This window comes from Hylobates moloch, unplaced genomic scaffold (genome assembly GCF_009828535.3).
Source record: "Hylobates moloch isolate HMO894 unplaced genomic scaffold, HMol_V3 SCAFFOLD_16, whole genome shotgun sequence".
NCBI classification, from domain to species: domain Eukaryota; kingdom Metazoa; phylum Chordata; class Mammalia; order Primates; family Hylobatidae; genus Hylobates; species Hylobates moloch.
Window position 1 is genome coordinate 59442956 of NW_026652291.1, and position 24345 is coordinate 59467300.

General features: G+C 44.2%; 1 long non-coding RNA gene and 3 gene segments (V, D, J or C); 3 read left to right on the forward strand and 1 right to left on the reverse strand.

Moving 5' to 3' along the window:
- The window catches only part of LOC116484549 (T cell receptor alpha chain constant-like), a 544481-nt gene that overhangs the window by 400010 nt on the left and 120126 nt on the right, over positions 1-24345 (forward strand).
- LOC131381434 (T cell receptor alpha variable 41-like) overlaps positions 1-24345 on the forward strand; it is a 175309-nt gene that overhangs the window by 91706 nt on the left and 59258 nt on the right.
- LOC116484561 (uncharacterized) overlaps positions 1-24345 on the reverse strand; it is a 65399-nt gene that overhangs the window by 38650 nt on the left and 2404 nt on the right. The window contains exons 2-3 of one of the 2 annotated variants that reach the window (XR_009210204.1): positions 21640-21774; positions 11728-13025 (exon numbers count right to left, since the gene is read on the reverse strand). The exons of the other annotated variant lie outside the window; for it this stretch is intronic. This is a non-coding gene — a long non-coding RNA (uncharacterized LOC116484561). Of the gene's footprint in view, positions 1-11727; positions 13026-21639; positions 21775-24345 lie in introns of those variants that run through there. 2 annotated transcript variants of the gene reach the window in all.
- Positions 16638-24345, forward strand: part of LOC131381433 (T cell receptor delta constant-like) — a 43238-nt gene continuing 35530 nt past the window's right edge. The window contains 2 exon segments of the C gene segment in view: positions 16638-16683; positions 16840-17135. Coding sequence covers positions 16638-16683; positions 16840-17135 — 342 coding nt within the window.

The window sequence follows — 24345 nt, forward strand, 5'->3', positions numbered from 1 at the left end:
ATAAGCTTTTTGATGTGCTGCTGGATTCGGTTTGCCAGTATTTTATTGAGGATTTTTGCATCAATGTTCATCAAGGATATTGGTCTAAAATTCTCTTTTTTGGTTGTGTCTCTGCCTGGCTTTGGTATCAGGATGATGCTGGCTTCATAAAATGTGTTAGGGAGGATTCCCTCTTTTTCTATCGATTGGAATAGTTTCAGAAGGAATGGTACCAGTTCCTCCTTGTACCTCTGGTAGAATTCAGCTGTGAATCCATCAGGTCCTGGACTCTTTTTGGTTGGTAAGCTATTGATTATTGCCACAATTTCAGAACCTGTTATTGGTCTATTCAGAGATTCGACTTCTTCCTGATTTAGTCTTGGGAGGGTGTATTTGTCGAGGAATTTATCCATTTCTTCTAGATTTTCTAGTTTATTTGCATAGAGGTGTTTGTAGTATTTTCTGATGGTAGATTGTATTTCTGTGGGATCGGTGGTGATATCCCCTTTTTCGTTTTTTATTGCATCTATTTGATTCTTCTCTCTTTTCTTCTTTATTAGTCTTGCTAGCGGTCCATCAATTTTGTTGATCTTTTCAAAAAACCAGCTCCTGGATTCATTAATTTTTTGAAGGGTTTTTTGTGTCTCTATTTCCTTCAGTTCTGCTCTGATTTTAGTTATTTCTAGCCTTCTGCTAGCTTTTGAATGTGTTTGCTCTTGCTTTTCTAGTTCTTTTAATTGTGATGTTAGGGTGTCAATTTTGGATCTTTCCTGTTTTCTCTTGTGGGCATTTAGTGCTATAAATTTCCCTCTACACACTGCTTTGAATGTGTCCCAGAGATTCTGGTAGGTTGTGTCTTTGTTCTCGTTGGTTTCAAAGAACATCTTTATTTCTGCCTTCATTTCATTATGTACCCAATAGTCATTCAGGAGCAGGTTGTTCAGTTTCCATGTAGTTGAGCGGTTTTGAGTGAGTTTCTTAATCCTGAGTTCTAGTTTGATTGCACTGTGGTCTGAGAGACAGTTTGTTATAATTTCTGTTCTTTTACATTTGCTGAGGAGAGCTTTACTTCCGACTATGTGGTCAATTTTGGAATAGGTGTGGTGTGGTGCTGAAAAAAATGTATATTCTGTTGATTTGGGGTGGAGAGTTCTGTAGATGTCTATTAGGTCCACTTTGTGCAGAGCTGAGTTCAATTCCTGGATATCCTTGTTAACTTTCTGTCTAGATGATCTGTCTAATGTTGACAGTGGGGTGTTAAAATCTCCTATTATTATTGTGTGGGAGTTTAAGTCCCTTTGTAGGTCACTCAGGACTTGCTTTATGAATCTGGGTGCTCCTATGTTGGGTGCATATATATTTAGGATAGTTAGCTCTTCTTGTTGAATTGATCCCTTTACCATTATGTAATGGCCTTCTTTGTCTCTTTTGATCTTTGTTGGTTTAAAGTCTATTTTGTCAGAGACTAGGATTGCAACCCCTGCCTTTTTTTGTTTTCCATTTGCTTGATAGATCTTCCTCCATCCCTTTATTTTGAGTCTATGTGTGTCTCTGCACGTGAGATGGGTTTCCTGAATACAGCACACTGATGGGTCCTGACTCCTTATCCAGTTTGCCAGTCTGTGTCTTTTAATTGGAGCATTTAGCCCATTTACATTTAATGTTAATATTGTTATGTGTGAATCTGATCCTGTCATTATGATGTTAGTTGGTTATTTTGCTCATTAGTTGATGCAGTTTCTTCCTAGCCTCGATGGTCTTTACAATTTGGCATGTTTTTGCAGTGGCTGGTACCGGTTGTTCCTTTCCATGTTTAGTGCTTCCTTCAGGAGCTCTTTTAGGGCAGGCCTGGTGGTGACAAAATCACTCAGCGTTTGCTTGTCTGTAAAGTATTTTATTTCTCCTTCACTTATGAAGCTTAGTTTGGCTGGATAGGAAATTCTGGGTTGAAAATTCTTTTCTTTAAGAATGTTGAATATCGGCCCCCACTCTCTTCTGGCTTGTAGAGTTTCTGCCGAGAGATCAGCTGTTAGTCTGATGGGCTTCCCTTTGTGGGTAACCCGACCTTTCTCTCTGGCTGCCCTTAACATTTTTTCCTTCATTTCAACTTTGGTGAATCTGACAATTATGTGTCTTGGAGTTGCCCTTCTCGAGGAGTATCTTTGTGGCGTTCTCTGTATTTCCTGAATCTGAATGTTGGCCTGCCTTGCTAGATTGGGGAAGTTCTCCTGGATAATATCTTGCAGAGTATTTTCCAACTTGGTTCCATTCTCCCCATCATTTTCAGGTACACCAATCAGACGTAGGTTTGGTCGTTTCACGTAGTCCCAAATTTCTTGGAGGCTTTGTTCATTTCTTTTTATTCTTTTTTCTCTAGACTTCCCTTCTCGCTTCATTTCATTCATTTCATCTTCCATCTGCGATACCCTTTCTTCCAGTTGATCGCATCTGCTACTGAGGCTTCTGCAATCTTCACGTAGTTCTCGAAATTTGGCTTTCAGCTCCTCCATCTCCTTTAAGCCCTTCTCTCCATTGGTTATTCTAGTTATCGATTCTTCTAATTTTTTTTCAAAGTTTTTAACTTCTTTGCTATTGTTTTGAATTTCCTCCCGTAGCTCAGAGTAGTTTGATCGTCTGAAGCCTTCTTCTCTCAACTCGTCAAAGTCATCCTCCATCCAGCTTTGTTCCATTGCTGGTGAGGAACTGCGTTCCTTTGGAGGAGGAGAGGTGCTCTGCTTTTTAGAGTTTCCAGTTTTTCTGCTCTGCTTTTTCCCCATCTTTGCGGTTTTATCTACTTTTGGGCTTTGATGATGGTGATGTACAGATGGGTCTTTGGTGTGGATGTCCTTTCTGTTTGTTAGTTTTCCTTCTACCAGACAGGACCCTCAGCTGCAGGTCTGTTGGAGTTTACTAGAGGTCCACTCCAGACCCTGTTTGGCTGGGTGTCAGCAGCGGTGGCTGCAGAACAGCGGATTTCGTGAGACCACCAATTCAGCTGTCTGATAGTTCCTCTGGAAGTTTGGTCTCAGAGGAGTACCTGGCCCAGTGAGGTGTCAGTCTTTCCTTTCTGGGGGGGTGCCTCCCAGTTAGGCTGCTCAGGGGTGAGGGACCCACTTTAGGAGGCAGTCTGTCCGTTCTCAGATCTCCAGCTGCGTGCTGGGAGAACCACTACTCTCTTCAAAGCTGTCAGTCAGACAGGGACATTTAAGTCTCTGGAGATTCCTGCTGACTTTTTGTTTATCTGTGCCCTGCCCCCAGAGGTGGAGCCTACAGAGGCAGACAGGCCTCCTTGAGCTGTGGTGGGCTCCACCCAGTTCGAGCTTCCTGGCTGCTTTGTTTACCTAAGCAAGCCTGGGCAATGGCGGGCGCCCCTCCCCCAGCCTCGCTGCCGCCTTGCAGCTTGATCTCAGACTGCTGTGCTAGCAATCAGCGAGACTCCGTGGGCATAGGACCCTCCGAGCCAGGTGCGGGACACAATCTCCTAGTGTGCCTTTTTCCAGGCCCGTTGGGAAAGCGCAGTATGAGGGTGGGACTGACCCGATTTTCCAGGTGCCGTCTGTTACCCCTTTCTTTGACTAGGAAAGGGAACTCCCTGACCCCTTGCGCTTCCCGAGTGAGGCAGTGCCTCGCCCTGCTTCGGCTCGCGCACAGTGCGCTTCACCGACTGTCCTGCACCCACTGTTTGGCACTCCCTAGTGAGATGAAACCGGTACCTCAAGCAGAAATGCAGAAATCACCAGTCTTCTGTGTCGCTCGGGCTGGGAGCTGGAGACCGGAGGGATCTATAAATCTTTATCTGGGCTAGATTGAACCATTTTCATTTATGGAGTTGTTTTTAATCAGAGCAAGAGTAAAACTTTTGCCCTGTACAAAAGAGTCAGCTGTAAACTGAGCCATTCTGCTTCAGCTTTCTGCTTCTCCTCTGAAGTTGTGTCTCTTCTGAGAGCTCTGGAATAAAACAGCTGCCATAGTCATATCACCCTTCCATATTTTCCTCTTTGTATTAGTCAGCTCTGCTGTGGTAACAAACAGTGCCAGGACCTCAGTGCCTTACAGCAATGAACATTTACTTTTTGTTCCCGCTTTTACTACCAACTGGCTGCTGAGCTCTGCTCCCTGGCTTCCCATTCCAGAGCCCAAGATGAAAGATAAGCCACTATTTGAGACACACTTTTTTTTTTTCTGACAAGATCTCGCTCTGTTGCCCAGAGGCTGGAGTGCAATGGTGCAATCTCAGCTCACTGCAGCCTCAACCTCCTGGGCGATTCTCCCACCTCAGCCTCCCAAGTAGCTGGGACTACAGGTGTGCATGCCACCATGCCTGGCTAATTTTTGATTTTTTTTTTTTTTTTTTTCTGTAGAGATGGGGTTTTGCCATGTTGCCCAGGCCGGTCTCGAACTCCTGGGCTCAAGCAATCCACCTGCCTTAACCACCCAAAGTGCTGAGATTATAGGCATGAGCCACCACATCCCTCCACACTGTTTTTATGACAGAAGAAAAAGAACAAGAGAAATGCTAGCAGAAACTCAAGATACTTCTTAAAACTTCTGCTCAGACACAGCAGACATCATGTCCACTCACATTCATTGGCCAAAACCCTTCCATGGTCAAGCACAAAATCAACGAGACAGGGACTCACACCTTTCCCACAGAAGGGACTGCAAGACACATAGCAATGGGTAGGAGGCAATAGCCCTTTTTCATGGAAGGAAGGATCAAATACTTCAGAATAATAATTATAACCTACCATACCCTTTAACTCCGCCCATGTAATTTGTCTCCATCCTGGGGAGTTTCTCCTGCTGTCAACTAAAAAGGAATTTAAAATGATTTTTTTTCTTCTTAGAATTCTTCTGGGGCAACGTTTGCCCAATTATTCTTCAGAATGTCACCATCCCTCAAGATGTTAACAGTGGTTGCACAATTTAAAAGAATTCCACCATCAGATAATTTTGGCAAATGCTACATATTAATAGCCTCCTCTTAATATTTACAATTCTTATTACCACATTAAATGTTCTGAGAACCCCTGCTGTAAAGATACCTATTTAACGTGGGATTGGAATCACAGAATTCTTTTTGTAATGGCACAGCCATTAAGACTCATGAAATTCTATAGGCAAATACTGTCCCAAAGGATTATACGGGATTCAGTCAGATAGATTCCTGCTGTTTCCTCATTTCTGTGCATCCAGACTGAAGGATACCTAATGACATTGAGAGGAGCTATGCATAAGGCCAATGGGTCTGTACAGGCCTCAGAAAGAAGGCTTGCATTTTTTGCTAAGACCAAACTCAATGTCAGAAACCTGAAAATGCTATTCAGATACTACTCTCTGTCTACTGAATTAAGTATAAACACTTCAGACTGTCTTTTGTTCCTTCCTTTCTTTCTGCAACAAATCTATCTTGAGTCCTACTAGGTGCCAAGTACTGTGCCAGGCATTGAGTACATGGTGTGAGCAAAACAGACATGCACCCGGCCCTGTGGACTTACCAGTTTAAAATAAGAGTAGACAGACACAAGACAAGCATATGAGTAAATAGCCAGTGATCATACAACCTCCCAGTGGTTAGCTACACTGCTGGCCACCCATTCCTCCTCGAAATGCTTTCCACGCTTAGCTTCTGAGACGCCACTCTTGGCTGATTTTCCTCTTCATCACTGGCTTCTCCTTCTCAGTCCTACTTGCTGGCTCTTCCTCCACTATACAGCTTCTAAATACTAAAGCAGCCAGGGCCCTTGCCTGGGTCTGTCTTCTCTTGTCTATCTCTCCCTAGATGATCTCATTCACTCTCGCAGCATTAATTTCACATATGTGCCCATGACTCCCAAATTTATATCTCTAGTGCAAAACTCTCCTCTGAGGATATAATCTTCCCCTAATTGAACCACCTTAGCACTTACCACTCTTGAGTTATTTCATGTGTTTTCTCTTTTGCCATGATTGTTTGCATACTTCCTTCATCCTCTTCCTAATTTATAAACCCCTCGAGGCGGGGATCCTTGGTCTGTTTCATCTTCAGTTTCCGTAGTGCATTGCAGAGTAACTGTTTAATATGTGATTATTGAATTTAATGTTTGAACTGAATTTCTGCTGTAGGGATCACCGAGACACAGATGTAATGAAAGGGAATATTTTATTTAAAGAAATAATGCCTCATCCTTCTGTATTTCCAAATGAACAACCTCAAATGAGAGAACACAGCTACATACATTAGCATGAGGTGAATACTTAAGTTTAAAAATGCTAAATCGAGCCAGTATCATCCCTTGTAGTCACAGCAGCTGCTGCAAAGGTTTTATAAATTGCCTACGTTCCCGCACCCCATCTGGCAATGCTGGCGTGTTACAGCCATGGATGACTTACTCTTCACAATAGCCTTCACTTGCATCTATTCCCTACTTTAAAATAAAAAGACAAAAAGAAGCTGCCAAGGGGCTTGCCTAAAGTGCTCCCACCCAACCAGAGTACAATTCAACCACATAATGCTGCCTCCTCAGCATTTAGAGGATTAGATTCAGGGCCAAAGAGGAGATCAGAAGAGGAGGGCCCCCTGGATTGCAGAAAGGTGTTTCACCATCAGTTCTAATAATAGCATGTGGCAGCTGCACTTCTGGTCCTTCCTCTGCATTTTAATCCCATTGTTTTCTAAGCCTCTCCCAAGGCCTCCTTTACCAGTCAAAATCAGCCAAGGTTTCGTATGCCCCTAGAAGAAAAGAGGACCGATAGAACCTAAGTATCAACTAGAGAAACACCAAGAGCCTTTTCGTGCTGGATGATCCGTCTGAGTCCGGGTTCCTGATTGCTACACAGGGAGGCCCTGACTATAGTGCGGACATTGGTTCCTTTGCACAGCTCCCTCATGTGTATATACAGAGGCTGCTTTTTCTCATCTTGTTTGCCCTAAAACATTTTTTGACTTAGCCTCCACATACTTGAAACTTAGGAGTTTAACCTGTCAAAATCAGAGGGAAATTGACCAAACTGCATCTCTTTCACGAAAACAAACATTTTCCAACTGCCATGGCATTTTAGACTGTATTTTCCCTTTCTGCTAGTTTTGCTTCCCTATTGCATTTCCCTGGATAAACATCTAGTTTGTGCCATAATATTTATTAACAAGGAGTCGACTCTCTGGGCAGAGGGTGGCATTAGGAATTTCTGCTTGGCATTTGGTATGCTGTCCAGCTGAGTCCCCAACCATGTTGTGAGTCAATGCGAACACAGCAGGTTTCAATAAAGGCAACAGTTATCTGAGCAGGCTGCAGCTGTGACTCTCAGCTCAGCCTCTGGGTCACCAATCTGGGACGTGAGCTGGCATCTTGTTAAAAAAGGTGTTCTGACAGAGAGATGTCTGTCAATGGACTCTTCCAAAAATTCTCTTTCCCTGGGTTCTTCTAGTCCATCTCCTTGGCATGTGCCATTCCCTATGCATCTTTTGTTAGACTACATCTCTGGTTTCTCACCACAGCCTGGGCGCTGCTGATGGGCTAGATTGATACCGTATGCTTTGTCATGCACCGTGATCCCACTCACAGTGTTATTCCAGTGGGATAGATGCTGAGATTGTTCACCATGCAAGAGGAATCTTGCTGCACGTAGTATTTTCTTTGCCCTCCTTTGGTAACTTCCCAAGTTCCCACAGTCACTACTCAGTTATGCATGTGTGCTAACTCATGCTCAGACTACTTTGCAATTAGAGCCCTGCCAATTGGATAGCTTGTATTTCTATTCAATAATCTTTTCATTCACTCATACTAAACATTCATTACACAGCTCAATGTTAAGAGCCCTTTAACTTGTCATATACATGATGAATATAACAGCACTCGCATTCTAAACTAGGCTTTAACACAGCAGTACAGTGGTGATTATAGAACAACCACTCTGAACTGTGGCTTCTCTAGCTGTGGTGAATGTGAAACCCCGTCTCTACTAAAAATACAAAAAAATTAGCCGGGCGTGGTGGCGGGCGCCTGTAGTCCCAGCTACTCGGAGAGGCTGAGGCAGGAGAATGGCGTGAACCCGGGAGGCGGAGCTTGCAGTGAGCCGAGATTGTGCCACTGCACTCCAGCCTGGGCGACAGAGTGAGACTCCATCTCAAAAAAAAAAAAAAAGTGTATTTACTCTAGTCCTTGCCCCTTTACCAGTCCCCACACACTACCAAACTCAATATAAACCCCACATAACCAGCAAGAATATCTGAGGCGTGCAGGTTATGGCAATGGGACAGCAGAAGATGCATAGTGGGTGAGGTTGCCGGGATATGACCAGGACACTGGTTTATAGTGGCCCAAGCTGCTGTAAGTCTAAGATCCCACTCAAATACCGTACTCACTTTCCCACTTAATGGTTTAGGAACTCTTTTCTAGCCCCCAAAGCTACACTCTGAGCCACTTTTTTTTTTAAACCTACACAGCTGCCTTCCCAAAAGTATCCTGCAGTGCTTCCATGTTCCTCTTCCATTGTTTCCTCAGTTAGCTCTGACTCCATGTTTTGGCAATCTTTCAGCCTCATTCCTTTTTCCTCACCATCTGAAATAAAACTAAGCAAAAAGTAGTAGGTATATTAGCTCAAGAATTGGGGATGTACCTGTGGAACTGTTGCATGATGCAAGTTTTTGTCAATGGCTATGGGAGCCCCTGGCATGGAGGGCCAGGCCCACCACCCCTTTCCCAAGGGAAAGAGGACAAGTCCCCATCCATCTGTCTTCTCCCCTCCTCTGGCATCACAGACCCACCCCAGTAGATAGGGTCATCTCACTGTCTCCCATTGGAGGTGGAGTGGGGGAGGGTCTCACTCCCGGAGATGCTCCTATAGCTTTCTCCTCTCCCTTGGATTGAAGGATGAAGGGTAGTTATTTGCTTCCCCATAGGAGATGAAGCAGCGATTTCCCCTAGGGTTCTGGGAGGGCCCACCCTTGTCACCACCCTGTGGTGCCCCAGGGGTAATCGGCCAACTGAAGGAATATAAGATCTATGTAATAAAATCTTAATTCCACAGAAGTATGATTCCAGCCACAAAATTTGAGCTCTCTATAAACACTAAACACTCTACATTTCCATAAGTCCACCACCAAAGGAGAAGAAAACAACATTTATACTCTCTCTAACACTGAGCTATCCCCTCAGCCTACTCCCAACCAAGAAGCTTCAGCAAAATTCTTTGCTCCATTTTAGAGGAGGAAAGCGGGAAGTGCTTTTTCTTGTATGCGGAGACTACTACAAAGGGGGCGGGGCTCCTGTTCGGGCCCCTTTAAACTAATTTTCCATCTGCTCCCAATCCAGGTTTTTCCAGTTTTACCTCTTTATTGGGATATTGTTGAATGGAAGTACATAATTACCATTGTTTTATTTTTTATAAATGGGCTTCTACCAACAAAAACATAGGATTAGTCTATTATTAGCATGAAAACCTGTGTCGTGGCTTCTCCAAGTTTTATGTGAGGACCAGCACACCCCCACAGTCTTCCAGCGAGCAGAACAAATCAAAGAGGATTTCCAGAGACAGCAATAACTTTACATTCCACCCACTGCTCTCCCTGGGGCAGCAAATCTTCACTGTGAAATCTGCAATTCCAAGAGAGCAGGAAGCAATCTATCTCCCTCCAAAAACAAGTTGCCATTTCAGGGAACTGGATACATTTTCACTCCTAATGGTAGGTCTCCTTGGATTAGTATGGTCGGCCATGAGCCTGGGAATTGTAAGACAAAAACAGAGGAAGGAAGGAAGGAAGGAAGGAAGGAAGGAAGGAAGGAAGGAAGGAGGAAGGAAGGAAGGAAGGAAGGAAGGAAGGAAGGAAGGAAGGAAGGGAAAAAGAATGCAAAGTTGAAATATAGCAAGAACCCATTACTCTGTGAGTCCAGTGCGCTACAGGCTGGATTCCATCTCTCACACACACGCAGTAATGTCCCAATGTAAGGAATCCCAGCTAGTGGGCTCCCCAGCTGAATTCTACCTCTCAGAAGGGAGCTGGATAGGACAAAATTTCTATCTGAAAGGTCAGGGCAGGATTAGGAGGAGGAACCAAGAACACAGACCTAGCCCATTTCATCTAGCACAGAAGGACCCAGAACACCAGGTATGATAGCACCTAGCAAATATTTACTAAGCACCCACTAAGTGCTCAGCACTGTTGAAAGAGATCAAGGGAACAGGAAGATGGTTGGTGCTAACCTAAGCAGACCCGTGTGCCCTCTGGTTTGTAAGAAGTGAGCAATCACCAGGCAGGAAAGGTGCTGGGGGGGTCCGTGCTGGTCATAGAGAAAGGACAAGGAGCAGAAGACTGCCGACCCCGATGCCACAGCAGGCCCTATGGTCACAGGTGACACCTCTTCCTTGTCCCCTCAGTACAACAGTGTATAAGCCTTTACTGTCCTACAATTCTTTTTGTTACACAGTGGCTTTCAACCCTGGCTGCACATCAGAATTATCTAAGGAAGTTTTTAAAATCCTGTTGCCCAAAACCCACCCCAGACTAATGAAATCCGACTCTGTGGGGGTGGCACCTAGGCTTCAGTAGTTCTTAAAACTCCCCAGGTGGTCCCAGTGTGGGGCCAAGATTGAAAACCACTGCATGGAGGTAATTGTCCTAATTACCTCTCCAGCTTTTCTCTGCCTCTACATTCCTCTTATCTAAGCTGTTATACTGCCTTTTTATTTTTAGTTTGTTCTACTCCGTCCTTTCAGTAGATAATTCGATAATACTCCATTAAACCTTTTTTCATGCTTTAACTTTGCTTTTTCTCATTTAATTTTCATTGCCCACTCTACTTACTCCCTCTTCCCATTATGTTTGTTTTGTTTTGTGTTTTCTTTAATCCAGCATCAACATTTGCAGGGCACTTGATATGGACAGAGTATGACAGCAGGCACTTAACTGCTGCTAAAAATTACATTTAACGCAGTAATGTTTTTTGTTAGATCCTGTGCCATGGCTACAGGCTCTTGTCTTATGGAAGATTGGCATTTTGGCTTCTTCCTTGGAAGCAGCTGCATTGCTGTATAAATTTAAGATCCAAAATAAGTATATTACAATAAAAAATAAAAGAAGCATTCACAAATACAAGGGAAAGAAGGATTAACAGCAGACCGAAGCTAAATATCAACATCACCCCTGCCAAGCTCTTGGCCTCATTGTAGGGGGAAGATGCTGCCATGTGCAGCAAAAAGAGAAAGGGCCCAGACTGCATGTACAACTAATGAGGCTGTTCTCTGAGGACAGGGCATTTGCTAATTTAGACTCATTTCCTCAAGGTCCTCAAGCAAGCCCAAGAACACATAGGCCAGTCGCTCAGACAGTGAAGGTTGAGATGTGGAAGAAAGGGCCAAGAGACTGTCCCAGAAGCAGAATGCTTCAGTCCTCCAGGGAAGCTTTGGGGGAGATCTGCTCTCTTGTCCTCCTACAGCTCAGCTGAGAGCAGCCCTGGAGCCTCAGAACCACGGGCCCTGTAGTTCCCTGGGTCTGGCAAGCCCCTGAGAGACCAAATCACTGTCCTCCTCACAGATCCAGCCCAGCACTGAGAACACCATACAAACCAGAGGATGCTTGCCACATAGATGCATGAACGAACGAATGAATGAATGAATGACTCCTCTGATGAAGTTGTCCCAGGGAGAATTTGTGGGAATACTGAAAAGGAGGGTGGTCCCCATGCTGGTACCCCAGTCCTTGATACTTTGATGTGGCTTTTTAATTTCTCTGTCTTTCTTTTACCTTGATGTATTTATTCTCTATCAATCTATTTGCTTATTTATTTATTTACTTTAGGAATCAAGCCAGACACCTTGTTGGAGCAACAAGAGCTAGAGACATTTCTTCCTTTTAGAAGAAGCAAAATTTTCCAGTGCCAACTGACAGGGAAGAAGATGTATAATTACACCATGTGCTGGTAAAGAGGACCCGAGACAGCTTTCTGATTTTCATACATCAACAAGGAGACGTCTATGGCCCTGGTCTCCAGCACACCTTTCTTGGTAGAGTTGAGAATTCAACCAGCCAATTCTTCCCAGAGATTCTCAGAGCCACATTGAGAGAGCAGGAGACTAACAAGTGCTGCCCTATCCATGGTGACTCCCCTTGGCCTCTAGGTAAGTCACACACTGAAGCCTGCCCCTCCCACCTTCCACCCTGGTCAGCTAATCTAGGTTAGGGTTAGTGCAGGTCTAACTTAGATTACAAGGCGTGCTCGTGTGCATAATTTCATGACCACCAACAACCACATGGGACAATTTCATCCCCATTTTATTGTCCAGGAAACCGAGGCCTGGTGTGGTAAGTGACTTGCAAGTAAGAGGAGGAGTGAGATGTAAACCCAGATTCCAGAATCTGAATTCAGTGGTCTGCACTGCAGCATAGCTGCCTCCTGAGGACTAGAGTGGGCAGTGTGGAAGTGGGAATCCCCAAGTTCCCAGGCCTCTTCCAGCCCAGTCTTCTATGTAAAATTTTTCTTTTCCAGGCTTGTCTGAGCAGAGGTAGGGTGACCCTGCCACCTGTTCCTCAACAGTCTGTGCAAATTCAAAGAACTAGAGTGTGAATTCAAGGAACTCATTTGAAGAACAGGAAAAGCAACTCTCTCCTTGAGGTTATGGAGAAATGAAGGTTGAAACATGGATCAGAAGACTTGCAAAGGCCCCTTCCATCCTCAACTCTTCCATTCTGTTCCCAATGAGGCCCAAAACGTAGCTTTCTCCATCAATCTTTAATCTGTTGGTTGATTTGTCTGGTGCACCCAACCAGCACCGTGGCCCTGAAAATAAAATATTAATTACATCAACCTTACAGCCATCTGATGCTGATAGAAAGGCAGGAAGCACTCGTGGCAGTTTGCATATCAGGGTCAGCAGTTCCTTTCTTAACCCTCCTCTGTCTGGCAAGGCTAAGGGAGCAGACGTTCCTGCAATGACCTGGCCTGTCTTTAGAGCTGCAGCCCTAAGAGCTGGTGTTCTTCCTGTGGCTATGGTCTTCGCACTGAACTCCTTCCTGCTCTTCTTTTGCTCTTGTGTGTAGCAGACCACAACATGCTTTCAGATCAGACATCCTGTGGGCAGAAGAAATTATTTCACTTCGATAAGAATTTTTGAAGACCAGTATGGGCTCAACAGGTGCTTTTGGGGGATTACACCAGAGATAAGAACAGACGAAATCACATGCGTGAGGCAGATTTACAAATCATACAACACAACATGCAATAGCAGCTTCCGAGTTTCTGCAGAGGAGGGGCTAAGGACAGCAACCTGGTTGGAAGATGCCTCAGGAACTTGCCTTGAGGCTATATTTTCATAGCACATAAGATTGGGAAAGACATCAATGGGAAACCTTCCATTCTGGAGAGATGGAGATTATAGGGGAGAATGGATAAAGCCCCCAAAAACACTCTTGCCTCTCCTACTAACTGTTCAAGTCTCAGGTATCATTTGTATGACAAGGAGAAAATTAACATCGTTAAGCAATGAGCCAAGTGTTTACAAGTATAATTTCATTTATTTCTCACAGAAATCCTATGAGTTATCTTCTCCTATTTCACGGAGTATAAAAAAATTGGTTTTTCCTAGAAATCACATGAAGGGACAGACATCCCCTTGGCAGGACCAAGGAAGCTGTGGCCTAATTGCTGGCCTTGACACGAAGGAATGACGGAGCACAAAGAACACAGCCTGCACAGGGCTAGAGGAGGGTTGAGTCCTAGGGCAGAGCCCTGGTGGATGTTTCTGCCTTCCACCTGGGCGCCCCGAGACAAGCTGTGTTTTTGCTGAAGTTCCATCTTGTCCTGCCACAGGCCCAGGCCAAGCTGACTGCTCCTGACCTGGTGAAGCACTAGCCACACTCTGCCCCAAGCTCCCACCGCATCATCACCTGTCCTCTCCTGTACTGTCTTCTACCTCTGGCTTTGATTTATTGTTCACACCAGCTCTGTCTCTTAGTCAGGCCTAGAGGAAGGTTGTTTTTGGCCATTAACAATAAATTCTTAAAATTCCCTCTAACCGGTGGAAGATATAAATCACAGTCATAAACATAATACACATTCTTGGGACTTTTCAAAATGACTTCCTTAATAATTTGAGATAGTTCAACAGTAATTATCTAGAAAGACAGGCTTATTTGAGCCCTGCTAACTGCTCTTTTGATATTAATACAGCTTTAAGCCCGCTATACTTCTTTCTGCCTCAAGGCTTTTTTAATACATGTCCTCATTTGTTACTTAGAATGTTACTTCCCTACCTATGCCCCATACCTGTTTCAGCCAGGGTCTGAGCAGGAGACAGGGCACTCTCGGGGTGATTAGAGAGAGTTTAATAAAAGGGACTTTTACAAAGCTGTGGACAGGTGTTACGGATTGAACTGTGTCCCCCAAGGAAAGATATGTTGAAGTCTTAACTCTCAGTACCTTAGAATGTGACCTTATTTGGAAATAGGGTCACTGCAGATGTAGTTAGCTTAAATGAGTTCATACTGGAGTATGGTGGGTCCCTAATGCAATATGACTGGCATTCTATATGAAATCCAAGTGAAGACAAAGACACGCAGGGAGAGAGAACCACGAGACAGTGCAGGCAGACACTGGAGTGATGCAGGTGCGAGCCAAGCCAAAGACCAGCAGAGTTTCCAGCAAACCACCAAAATCTAGGAAGAGGTGAGGAAGGATTCCCCTACAGGCTTCAGAGGGTGCATGGCCCTGGTGACACCTTGATTTCAAACTTCCAGCTTCCAGAACTGTGAGACAATACATTTATATTGTTTTAACCACCCAGTTTGTGGTACTTTGTTAAGGCAGCTATAGGAAATCAATACAGAAGGGTTATGGGAAACCAAAAAGAAGGTGGTGAAACACCCAGGGCTGGCAACAAAGAACCGCTGCCATGCCGGGCCTGAAGCATGTAGGGGAGGAGCCTTTACTGAAACCTGCAGCTGTGGAAGAGGAGTTAATAGCTTCCAGTGGAGGAAGGCACTCTCCTCCTTCCCTCTAGTCTCCTGAAGGTGTCTCCATTGACCAAACCAAATGGGATGGAGAGCTGGTGGATGCTGCCAATTAAGGTCAGGCTCTTAGAGTAAGAAGTAGAGTGGATGTGCAGAGGCAAACAGACTCGGTCTCAACTGCAATGCCACTTCCTCTTCAGGGAAGCCTTCCCTGACCTCCTGACCAAACCTGGCCTCTGTAACATGCTCCCATAGTCCTTCTGCTTCTGCAGAATACTTATAGCTGCAATGGAGGGATAAATTATGCAAATTATTAAGTGATGACTGGCTCTCATGCTGCAACATAAGCTCCATGAAAGAAAAGACCGTGTCTGCCATTCATCAGTGGCAGACCCTGAATCCTCAGGGCCTGGCATGTAGTAAGAATGACTAGGTTTTATAGGATGTGCCCAGAACTAAGCAGCCCAATAGAAAAAGGTCAAGTATTTAAGTCCAAACAGATTGACCTTGGCAACTTTCAAAGAGCTATAGACAGCATTATATTCTGCTGGGGGACAGGGGTGCTGATGATATAATGTGTAACATCAAAGAACGTGACCACCTTGAGTACTTGCTAATAGTCCTCCAAGAGCAGTAGGCAGGATGGGCAGTTGCGCAAAGTGAGGTGAGGCAGAGGTGGGTGGGGAGAGCAACTACTATGGGGTCAAGAAACTTGAGCTGCTCCTATCTGAATTTTTTTCAGGGCAGTCTGTTCCCAGTCACACTGGGGAACTTAAGAAAGCTTAGGTGAGTCTTTCCTCCACTAACCTGAGAATGTAAGTCCTGCATCCACCCTCCAACATGGAATGCCACCTTTGCTCTTGCCTTTTTGCTTACCAAGTGACCCTCTTCCCAGCTTCTGCTGCCCTCTCTAGTTCCCGTTATTAATTTACCTGTTTGATTTCAAAATTTCAAAGACTGACCTTTAAACTCAAAAGTGGAGGTCCCAAAAATCCTAACCTCCCTTCTTTTGAAGTCCATGTAAATTTAGCCCGTCATAAGTTGGGATGTAGTGGTGGTTTCTAAGTTTTTTACAATATTTTGCTTTGTGTAATTTAACACAGGTAACCTGAGAACCCTTCAGAAAAGAAGATAGATGAGCTCAATAAAGATCAGGAAACTCTGGCTCACATTTGGAAGACAATGTTTCATTGGATTGCTCTTTAACACATGGGTAAATCACCCTTATCCAATTTTGCCTAGAGGGAGTTTGCAGTGAACATAACAATCATTACAACATCTTCAGAGCCTTTGTGCACATACTATTGATCTCCTCATTTGGTGGTTCTTTTGATTACAGCTGTAAATGTCAATAATTCTTCTTGGTATTAACGATTAACATCACCACATAGTGTCTAACATGTACATCTAATCTGAAACTGGAACAACAATATCAAATTTAACGTCTAGGGCAGGAAGCAGAAACCTTGTCATCAATTAAATAAGCTGCCTTAATCTCCTCTCAGTTGGCCTAACTTACCTGAACCACACTATCGGTCTTGAAGGTGGCACTGTCATCCCATTAGCAGGCAGCAGGCCCTGCGAGCCTCCTGTGATCAGGTAGACTTCTCTGGGGAATGAAACAACTGCTGATAGGGACTGACTTCCTCAGTCACAAGTGTTTCACAAGTGTGTTGGTTCAGAGGAGGGACCAGGCAGAAGGTGGTTGAGAGGCAGAGCTGCCCCTGAGTAAGCCATGCAGAGGATCTCCTCCCTCATCCATCTCTCCCTCTTCTGGGCAGGTAAGGCAGGCCCCAGAACTTCGGCCAAGCAAGACTCAGCAGCAAAGAAACATCAAGTCTCCCAGGACCTTGTACTCCTTACTGGACCGTGCTCCTTACTCAATGACCTCAGCCCCCAGCCCTCACTGAGCCCCTCTCTTGTGCTTTTTCTCTCAGGAGTCATGTCAGCCATTGAGTTGGTGCCTGAACACGAAACAGTGACTGTGTCAGTGGGGGTCCCTGCCACCCTCAGGTGCTCCATGAAAGGAGAAGCGATCAGTAACTACTATATCAACTGGTACAGGAAGACCCAAGGTAACACAATGACTTTCATATACCGAGAAAAGGACATCTATGGCCGTGGTTTCAAGGACAATTTCCAAGGTGACATTGATATTGCAAAGGACCTGGCTATACTCAAGATCCTTGCACCATCAGAGAGAGATGAAGGAGCTTACTACTGTGCCAGTGACATCCACCCTGCTGCAGCTCTACTTCTGAACAGCTCAAAAACCACTGACCGGGCGCAGTGGCTCATGCCTGTAATCCTAGCACTTTGGGAGGCCGAGGCGGGTGGATCACAAGGTCAGGAGATCGAAACCATCCTGGCTAATACGGTGAAACCCCGTCTCTACTAAAAATACAAAAAAAATTAGCTAGGCCTGGTGGTGGGCGCCTGTAGTCCCAGCTACTCAGGAGGCTGAGGCAGGAGAATGGCGTGAACATGGGAGGCGGAGCTTGCAGTGAGCCGAGATCACGCCAGTGCACTCCAGCCTGGGAGACAGAGCAAGAGTCCATCTCAAAAAAAAAAAAATTGCCATCCATGTAGAGCAGCAGTTCCAACAAGATCATGATTTTCTCTTGAATAAATAATTTAGGAAATAGGGACCAGAGAAAGCTAATGTTCCTACCTTTCAGGCTCAGCCACTCAGCTTGCCTGTGCCCTCCCATGGTGCTCAGATAGGCAGCCCCCAGTGGGTCAGAAAAGAGGAGAGATGGAGCCAAAGGAATGAATTGTAGCATCTACTGTGACAGTTTTCTTGGAGGCTCATAAAAGATATGACCACAGAGCCACAGTGCTTACAGTATAGCATAGATTAGAGAGGCACCTTACGATTTACATCTATGGGTGACATCCAGTTTTTCCCCAGCCACATGCCTCTGAATTTACATGTTCCAGAGGAAAAGATGATTACTGACTGGATATTTTGTTTTGCTTTGTTTTGTTTTTTTTCATGAGACGGGGTCTTGCCCTGTCACCCAGGCTAGAGTGCAGTGTCATGATCATAGCTCACTGCAGCCTCGCACATTGGGCCAAAGCTGGATGTGGTGTTTTGCTCTCCCTTTCTTCTCTATCTCTTTACTTCCACATGTGCTAGAAACAAAACATTGAAAAATTGCTTCCACTGGCACTTCCTTATCCTTCTTTGGACAGCTCAATTTAACACTGCACTTTTATCTTGAACAATGTGTTCTTCCAGATTTAGATGATTGACAGGACTCTCTACTCCAAGGCTGAACCTGTGGCAGAAATTAGCCTTCCTTTTGTCCTCATCTAGAAAATCTACCACTTACCTTATTAAATAGCCTCATAAGAACTTGTGGTGATAGATATGGTCAGTGACTTGACTGTGGTGATGATTTCACAGATGTATAGGCATATCAAATTCATCAGATTAGGCACTCTAAATGTATACAGTTTATTTCACATCACTTATACCTCAATACACTTGTAAAAATATTTGTTTAAACCCAAAATGGATTTTTTAGGCTTCATTGGACTATTTCAGGCAATGTCTACAAAAAATGTTCTTCGACAAACCCCTCTAGTCAAATATCCTGTCTTCCACAGAAGTGCAAAGAGGCTGACAGGGCTTGCCACACCTTACTCTGTTTCAGTCAGGGCTTTTCACTGTTTCGCCAAGGGTCTTCCCAATCCTCTCTCCTCTCATGATTCTGCCTGAACTTTCATATATATATAATTCATGTTTTATATATATGTTATAATGTGTCATTGTTCCATGCATTTTAGTCATGACTGCCCCCATGAGCTCTTATCATTTATCTCCCCAAACAGCTATATTCTAAACCTTCAGAAAATCTCTCTTCTCTACTCTTCATCCCAAACTCACTCACTCTGACCTGATGCATGATCCCAACATAGGCCTGGAACCTGCCTTCTACCTTTCTGCCCCACACCATTGGGCAGCTTCTTTGGTTGAACATTCTGCAAGGCCCTGGATCTTGGCTCTGCCCTTGGACAAAGTCAGGTTCCCAAATCCCCATCCAGATACAGAACTCTGAGCTTCATGATCTTGGAAGGGGTTTGGATCCAGCCTTCCCCAGATGTATTTAAAGAGAGGGCCTATCACGATTCATCAAGCCCACTGCCTGCCCCTCAGATCTAATTCTCCTTCTTTGAACAAATGATAGGCAAGAAGGTGGAGTGCATCTCCAACATGGAGAGGATACAATTATTCTTCCAGTTTGAAATCATGATTTGGAAAAAGAATGACATCTGGAAAACTGGTTATGCAGATGTCAAAGTTGTGGAGCCATGGTTTTATGACACCTGCAAGATGGATTCCTAGTAAGACCCCCAGTGGCTCCCTCTAACAGAGACTGGGAAGAATGTCTCTAAGGAGAAGGAGGGGGAAAAATATCTGGACAAATCCATAAGACTGTATGTCTTCTGTATTAATAACTAATATCTGTTGAGTGCTTACTATGTGCCAGGCAGCACTCTAAGCACTTAATGTGTGTAATATGATTAATCTTCACAACAACCTTAGTATTTATTTTCTATTCTTGTCCTCATTTTACAGATGAGAACCCCAAGGCACAGAAAACCTAAAATACTTGCCCAAAGTAGCATAGCTAGTAAGGGTGGGTGACAGATTTCAGACTCTTGATGCTGCACCAGAGGACACAGCATGTAATTTGGGGAGATGCAGGACCCATAGAGAAGGCCACCTTCAGGATGTGTCAGAACCAAGGGACAACAGGGGCTGTGCCCTCACCACCAAACCTGTTCCAACTGATACTCCGTGACCATCTGTCAAAAAACTGGGACAACAGAACAATGGTCCCAAATGACCTCTCAAGTGTTTTCTAACTCTGAGATTTTGTGATCCTGATATAAGCTTCACACTGTCTTCTAAAATCATCTGCATCTCTTCATCTGTAAAATGGGGATAATAAGAGTTCTACCTTCACTGTGTCATAAAATATATAATTAGAGAAAGTGAATAAATTGCATTGCGTATAGTAGCTATTTAATAAATATGTATTATAAGAAAAAGCAAACTGCAAGGAAGAATAATTGAGAAGAAAGTGAACTAAATTACTGAGCACCAACAAAATGCAGCCACTTTACAGGTATGGACTCACTTACCCTATGACAACTCAGTGAGGTCATTATCATCCCTTCTGTTTTGCAAGTGAGGATACTGAGCCTCAGAGAGCTGGACAGCTTGCTTACAGAAGCAGAGCCAGGATCTGGATCTGACTTGAAGCCTGATTGTCCTGGCTGGAATACTGTGCTGGGAGCTGCGGGATGTCCTAAAGAAATACGTTACCTATAGCAACAAACATCTCAAGTAAGGGATGGCTGGGAGCAGGTACTTGAAGTCTGGTCATCTTTGCTCATGCAAAGATTGCTCTTGACTCCTTGGCCAGTTTCCAGAAGAAGGGATAGTAAGTGAGGTCTTCAACTCCTTCCCCCTGCCTCCTCTCCCCTGCTTTAAAACACCAATTGCAATTTCAGCTTCCAGGCTGTTCTCCTGAGATGGCTCACTCCCCTGACTGAAGGAAGACAACTACTCCCCTGCCCACTGCCACTCACACTCCTGAGCACCACCCCTAGGTCAGCAGCTTTTCTCCCAGGGTACACCATGAGAAACATGAGAGACTGGCCCACATATTCCCTTCTTCTGATGCTTGTCAAAGGTAGTCTCTTGTTGGACTCCCTTAGAGTCTCGGGGTGCTCATGGATTCACTGCCTTTTCCTCTCCTTCTCAGGGGCTTGCCTGGAGTGGAAACTATAGGGGTCCAGCGCCGGCATAATGAGAGCTAGAAAAATTCCCTGGGTTTCTGTTAGGTCCATAGAGTTGGTGACTTTACCACCCACATATATCTTTGCTGTTAAGCAAAGTGTGCAAGTTTGTCTCTTCCATTGTCACCGACTTATCACTTATACAGAGGCAGCAGTGGAGCTCGAGATCTGACAGCCACAGTTCTCTGCATTCAAAAGTGAGCACACAGCTACCAGAAAACACTGCAGTGGATTAAGGCGCAGGAGACACCGTGTAAAGAACAGAAATTAATTTCTAACCCAATGTCTCTGCTTTAGTTAGGGTCTTAGTCCACTGCAGTATCTTAAACAATACGTATTCAGTGATAAATTTTCCATAATGACAAGGTGAACAAACTCAGAATCAAGGCTCCTTTCCTACTCTTCGATTCAACACATTACCCTAAAATATTAATTGAAATGATAGGATTATACAGCTTTTTTTTTGTCAGAGCACTTTATTCATTCTTTCAGTAAATACCATCTCTCATATCTGCTTAATTTTTCTCCACAGCATTTACCACTATTTGGCGTGCTACATATTTTACTTGTTCATGCTTTGTTGTCTGGCTTTCCACTGGAATACAAGGTCCTTGATGGCAGGGATGAGTTTTTATCTGTTTTGTTCGCTGCTTTAACTCCAGCACTTAGAATAACTTTGGCCCATAACAGACACTCAATAAATGTATTAAATGAATGAGTGAATGAAATACATATGAGTGAGTGCTACGTACCCTGCACTGAGCTGGATGCCAGGGACACAGTGGTGTACAAGGCTGGTGCGGACTCTGCCCTCTGAGATGTTCTATCCAAGCCTCATCTACCCACTAAAAAAATGCTATTGACTGTAACAAGATTTTCTAAAGAGTTGATTATAGAGTACTCTGGAACACCAAATAACTTACTCTTGGAGAGTAGACATCGAGGCTCCTGAGTACACTGGATGTTAGCAGGGGCAAAATGAAGAAAACAGTAGGCTTTCTCTTTTCTCCACCTTTTCTCTCTTTTGAGTCCCAAGGGCCTCAGCCCTGAGTCTGAGGCTGTCAAAGAAAAAGCGAAACACTTCTGTTTTATTTCACAAAGGAATTTTGCAAAGCTTCTCTCCAAACAGACTTGCTGGGGCATGCTATTTCACAATGAAAAGCCACAATAACACAGTTTCCTAAACAAAAGAGCAATTCCTAACTCCCTCTCACTTTATCACCACCACCACCAAATGATTTTGGTATTCTTCAGGGATACAGAATCCACTGGATCTTTTTGGGCTTTTTAGCAATTTACACATCCACAAACACATACGTTTATGAGTGGTAACAACGTACGTTCCAGTGCATGAAACACTGCAGGGATTCTCTGAAGGTGTGCCCTGGATGCTCCAAGGCTCCAAGGCAGCCGTCAGCCAGTGAAACAGCATGCCACTCAGCATGCTCGACTTGATGGAAAAAAGACCCAGTGACAGGGCAAAGGAAGTCAAGCCAACACGCAATTGCTTGTATTAATTTAAACAAAGCCAGGTTCTCAAACTCCATGTTTAAATAAGAAATCTAACAATCATAAGTTTTCTTTTTACCTGCATGCATATGGGAGAATAGAGAAAGTTTAAATTATCTTTCTGGCTTAAGGACAAAATTGCATAAGTATTTGTAACTTTCAGAAAAAGAAATGTCAGTCTAAATGTATTACTAGGGCAACAAATTATTAAGAAAAAAAACCCCAAAGTACAGTCTTTTGGAAATTAAAGTCGCTTTCATAGAATATAGCAGCATTCACTCAGTAACAATTCATTAAGTACCTCGTATGTGCCAGACGCTTTTCTAGACACAATGGAAGCACAGCTCTCAGAATCTCAGGAGCTGATATTTCAGTGGAAATAAACACAAAATAAAATAAGTAAAATATATGTCAGATGGAGATAATTGCTGTGGAGAGGAGTAAAACGGGGGGAGGAGAGAGAGAGGGTTGTCAGCAGGCTTGGAGAAATTACAATTTTAAATCAGGTTGTCAAGAAGGGATACAATGAGAAGGTGACATTTCAGCAAAGGGCTGCGTGTAGGCAGGGAGCCCAATATTTGGAGTGTGGAGGTTTGCTGGACTCCCTCTGTTAGAAATAACATTTTCATGCACATTCTTAAGACATAATCGTACCAGCTTTTCTGTAGGTTGGGGAGATAAGGAGTCATTTTTTCTTTCTTATCTTGCTAAGAGCTCTTTCACAACTAGTTCACACTTTCATTTTTCAAAATCAAGCGATGAAATGCCATTAATTAGCACAAAGTGTGTTGGGGAGTGGACGCGAGGGTTCGGCAAGGAAGCAGTCCTGAAAAGACCAAACCTTACAATGTGAACAGGAAGATGACAGCACCGATTATTGACAAACGGAAAATGGGGCATGGCATTTTGAGCCCTTTGCCTTGAGTCTCTCCCTTGTCATGTGACCACATTCTGTGGCCTGGTGAGTGTTTCTTCCCCAACCACAGAGATAAGAATACAAAGTGGGTGATGCATTTCTCTCACTGGTCCCCAGAGGACTCCACTCTAGCAGCCCCGGAAAAGAATCTGCAGCCTCATCTATACCTGCAGGTTGATGTGCCTCCCAAAAACTGTCTCACTCAATTGTGAAGCTGAAATCAATCATGTGTTCACCTCAGTGGGGTTCTTGGTTTTTCTTTTCTGGCTTCTCCAAAAAGCCAATCATAGAGAAACCTGGGGACTGTGGAGTTACTATGGAGAAGGCTGGAGTGCCTTTACCATCCCTAGCTGAGCTTTAGGGATTCACCCTCCAGGACCTCTGAGTTGCTGGGATCACACGGCCTAAGGTAGGCCCTAGAGTCAGTTTCTGTCTTCACCTGCCACCTGACAGGAGTGAGAAGTTTTACTTAGAGGCAGTGAGAAGGAAAGTCAGCAGCCTCCGGGACAGTACCAAGGAGACACAGCCTGAGTGTGTGTTGTCAGGAGCTCTGTCACAGCCAAGGCCTCCTCGGGCATAAAGACTTCGCTGTGTTTGCTTAACACCTGTGTTATAATCGTGAGTGATCAATAAAGGATTAACTGCCTCAGTCTTCTAAAGAAATGAAGAAGGGTTTTATGCACCAAGTTCATAAATAAGGACACAGAAAAAAACCACAAAGGCCAGCATAGCTGCCTCTGTACGTTGAAATTAGAGAACTGGTACAATAACAATAACCCACCTCTGTAGTAAGAATCAATGTAAAATCTTTGAGTTCATAGCTAGTCCATTTCTCAGCATCAAAACCATCATTGTGCTTTCTGTATGGAGGATGTCCAGCCCCACATATGCACACTCGGAGTGTCACAGCAATGAGAAACCAATTATCATCAGGCTCCACCTCTTTGGTTGAAGACATAGAAACTAATGAATGAAGAAATTAAGTGACTTTTCCAACATCACACATATAGTGCAGATAGGTAAAGTGATATACTGTACTTCTGTCTATTTCCTCCAATATCCTAGAAGTCAAGGGCTAAGAAAAGACGGAAAAGGTAAACCACGTGATCATGCCGAAGTGAAGGAAAAATGGCAGTGGAGTGTTCTCCACATTCCAGACGACTACCTCCTGTCATCTTCTAGGTGGCAATGTAGTCCAGGTAGG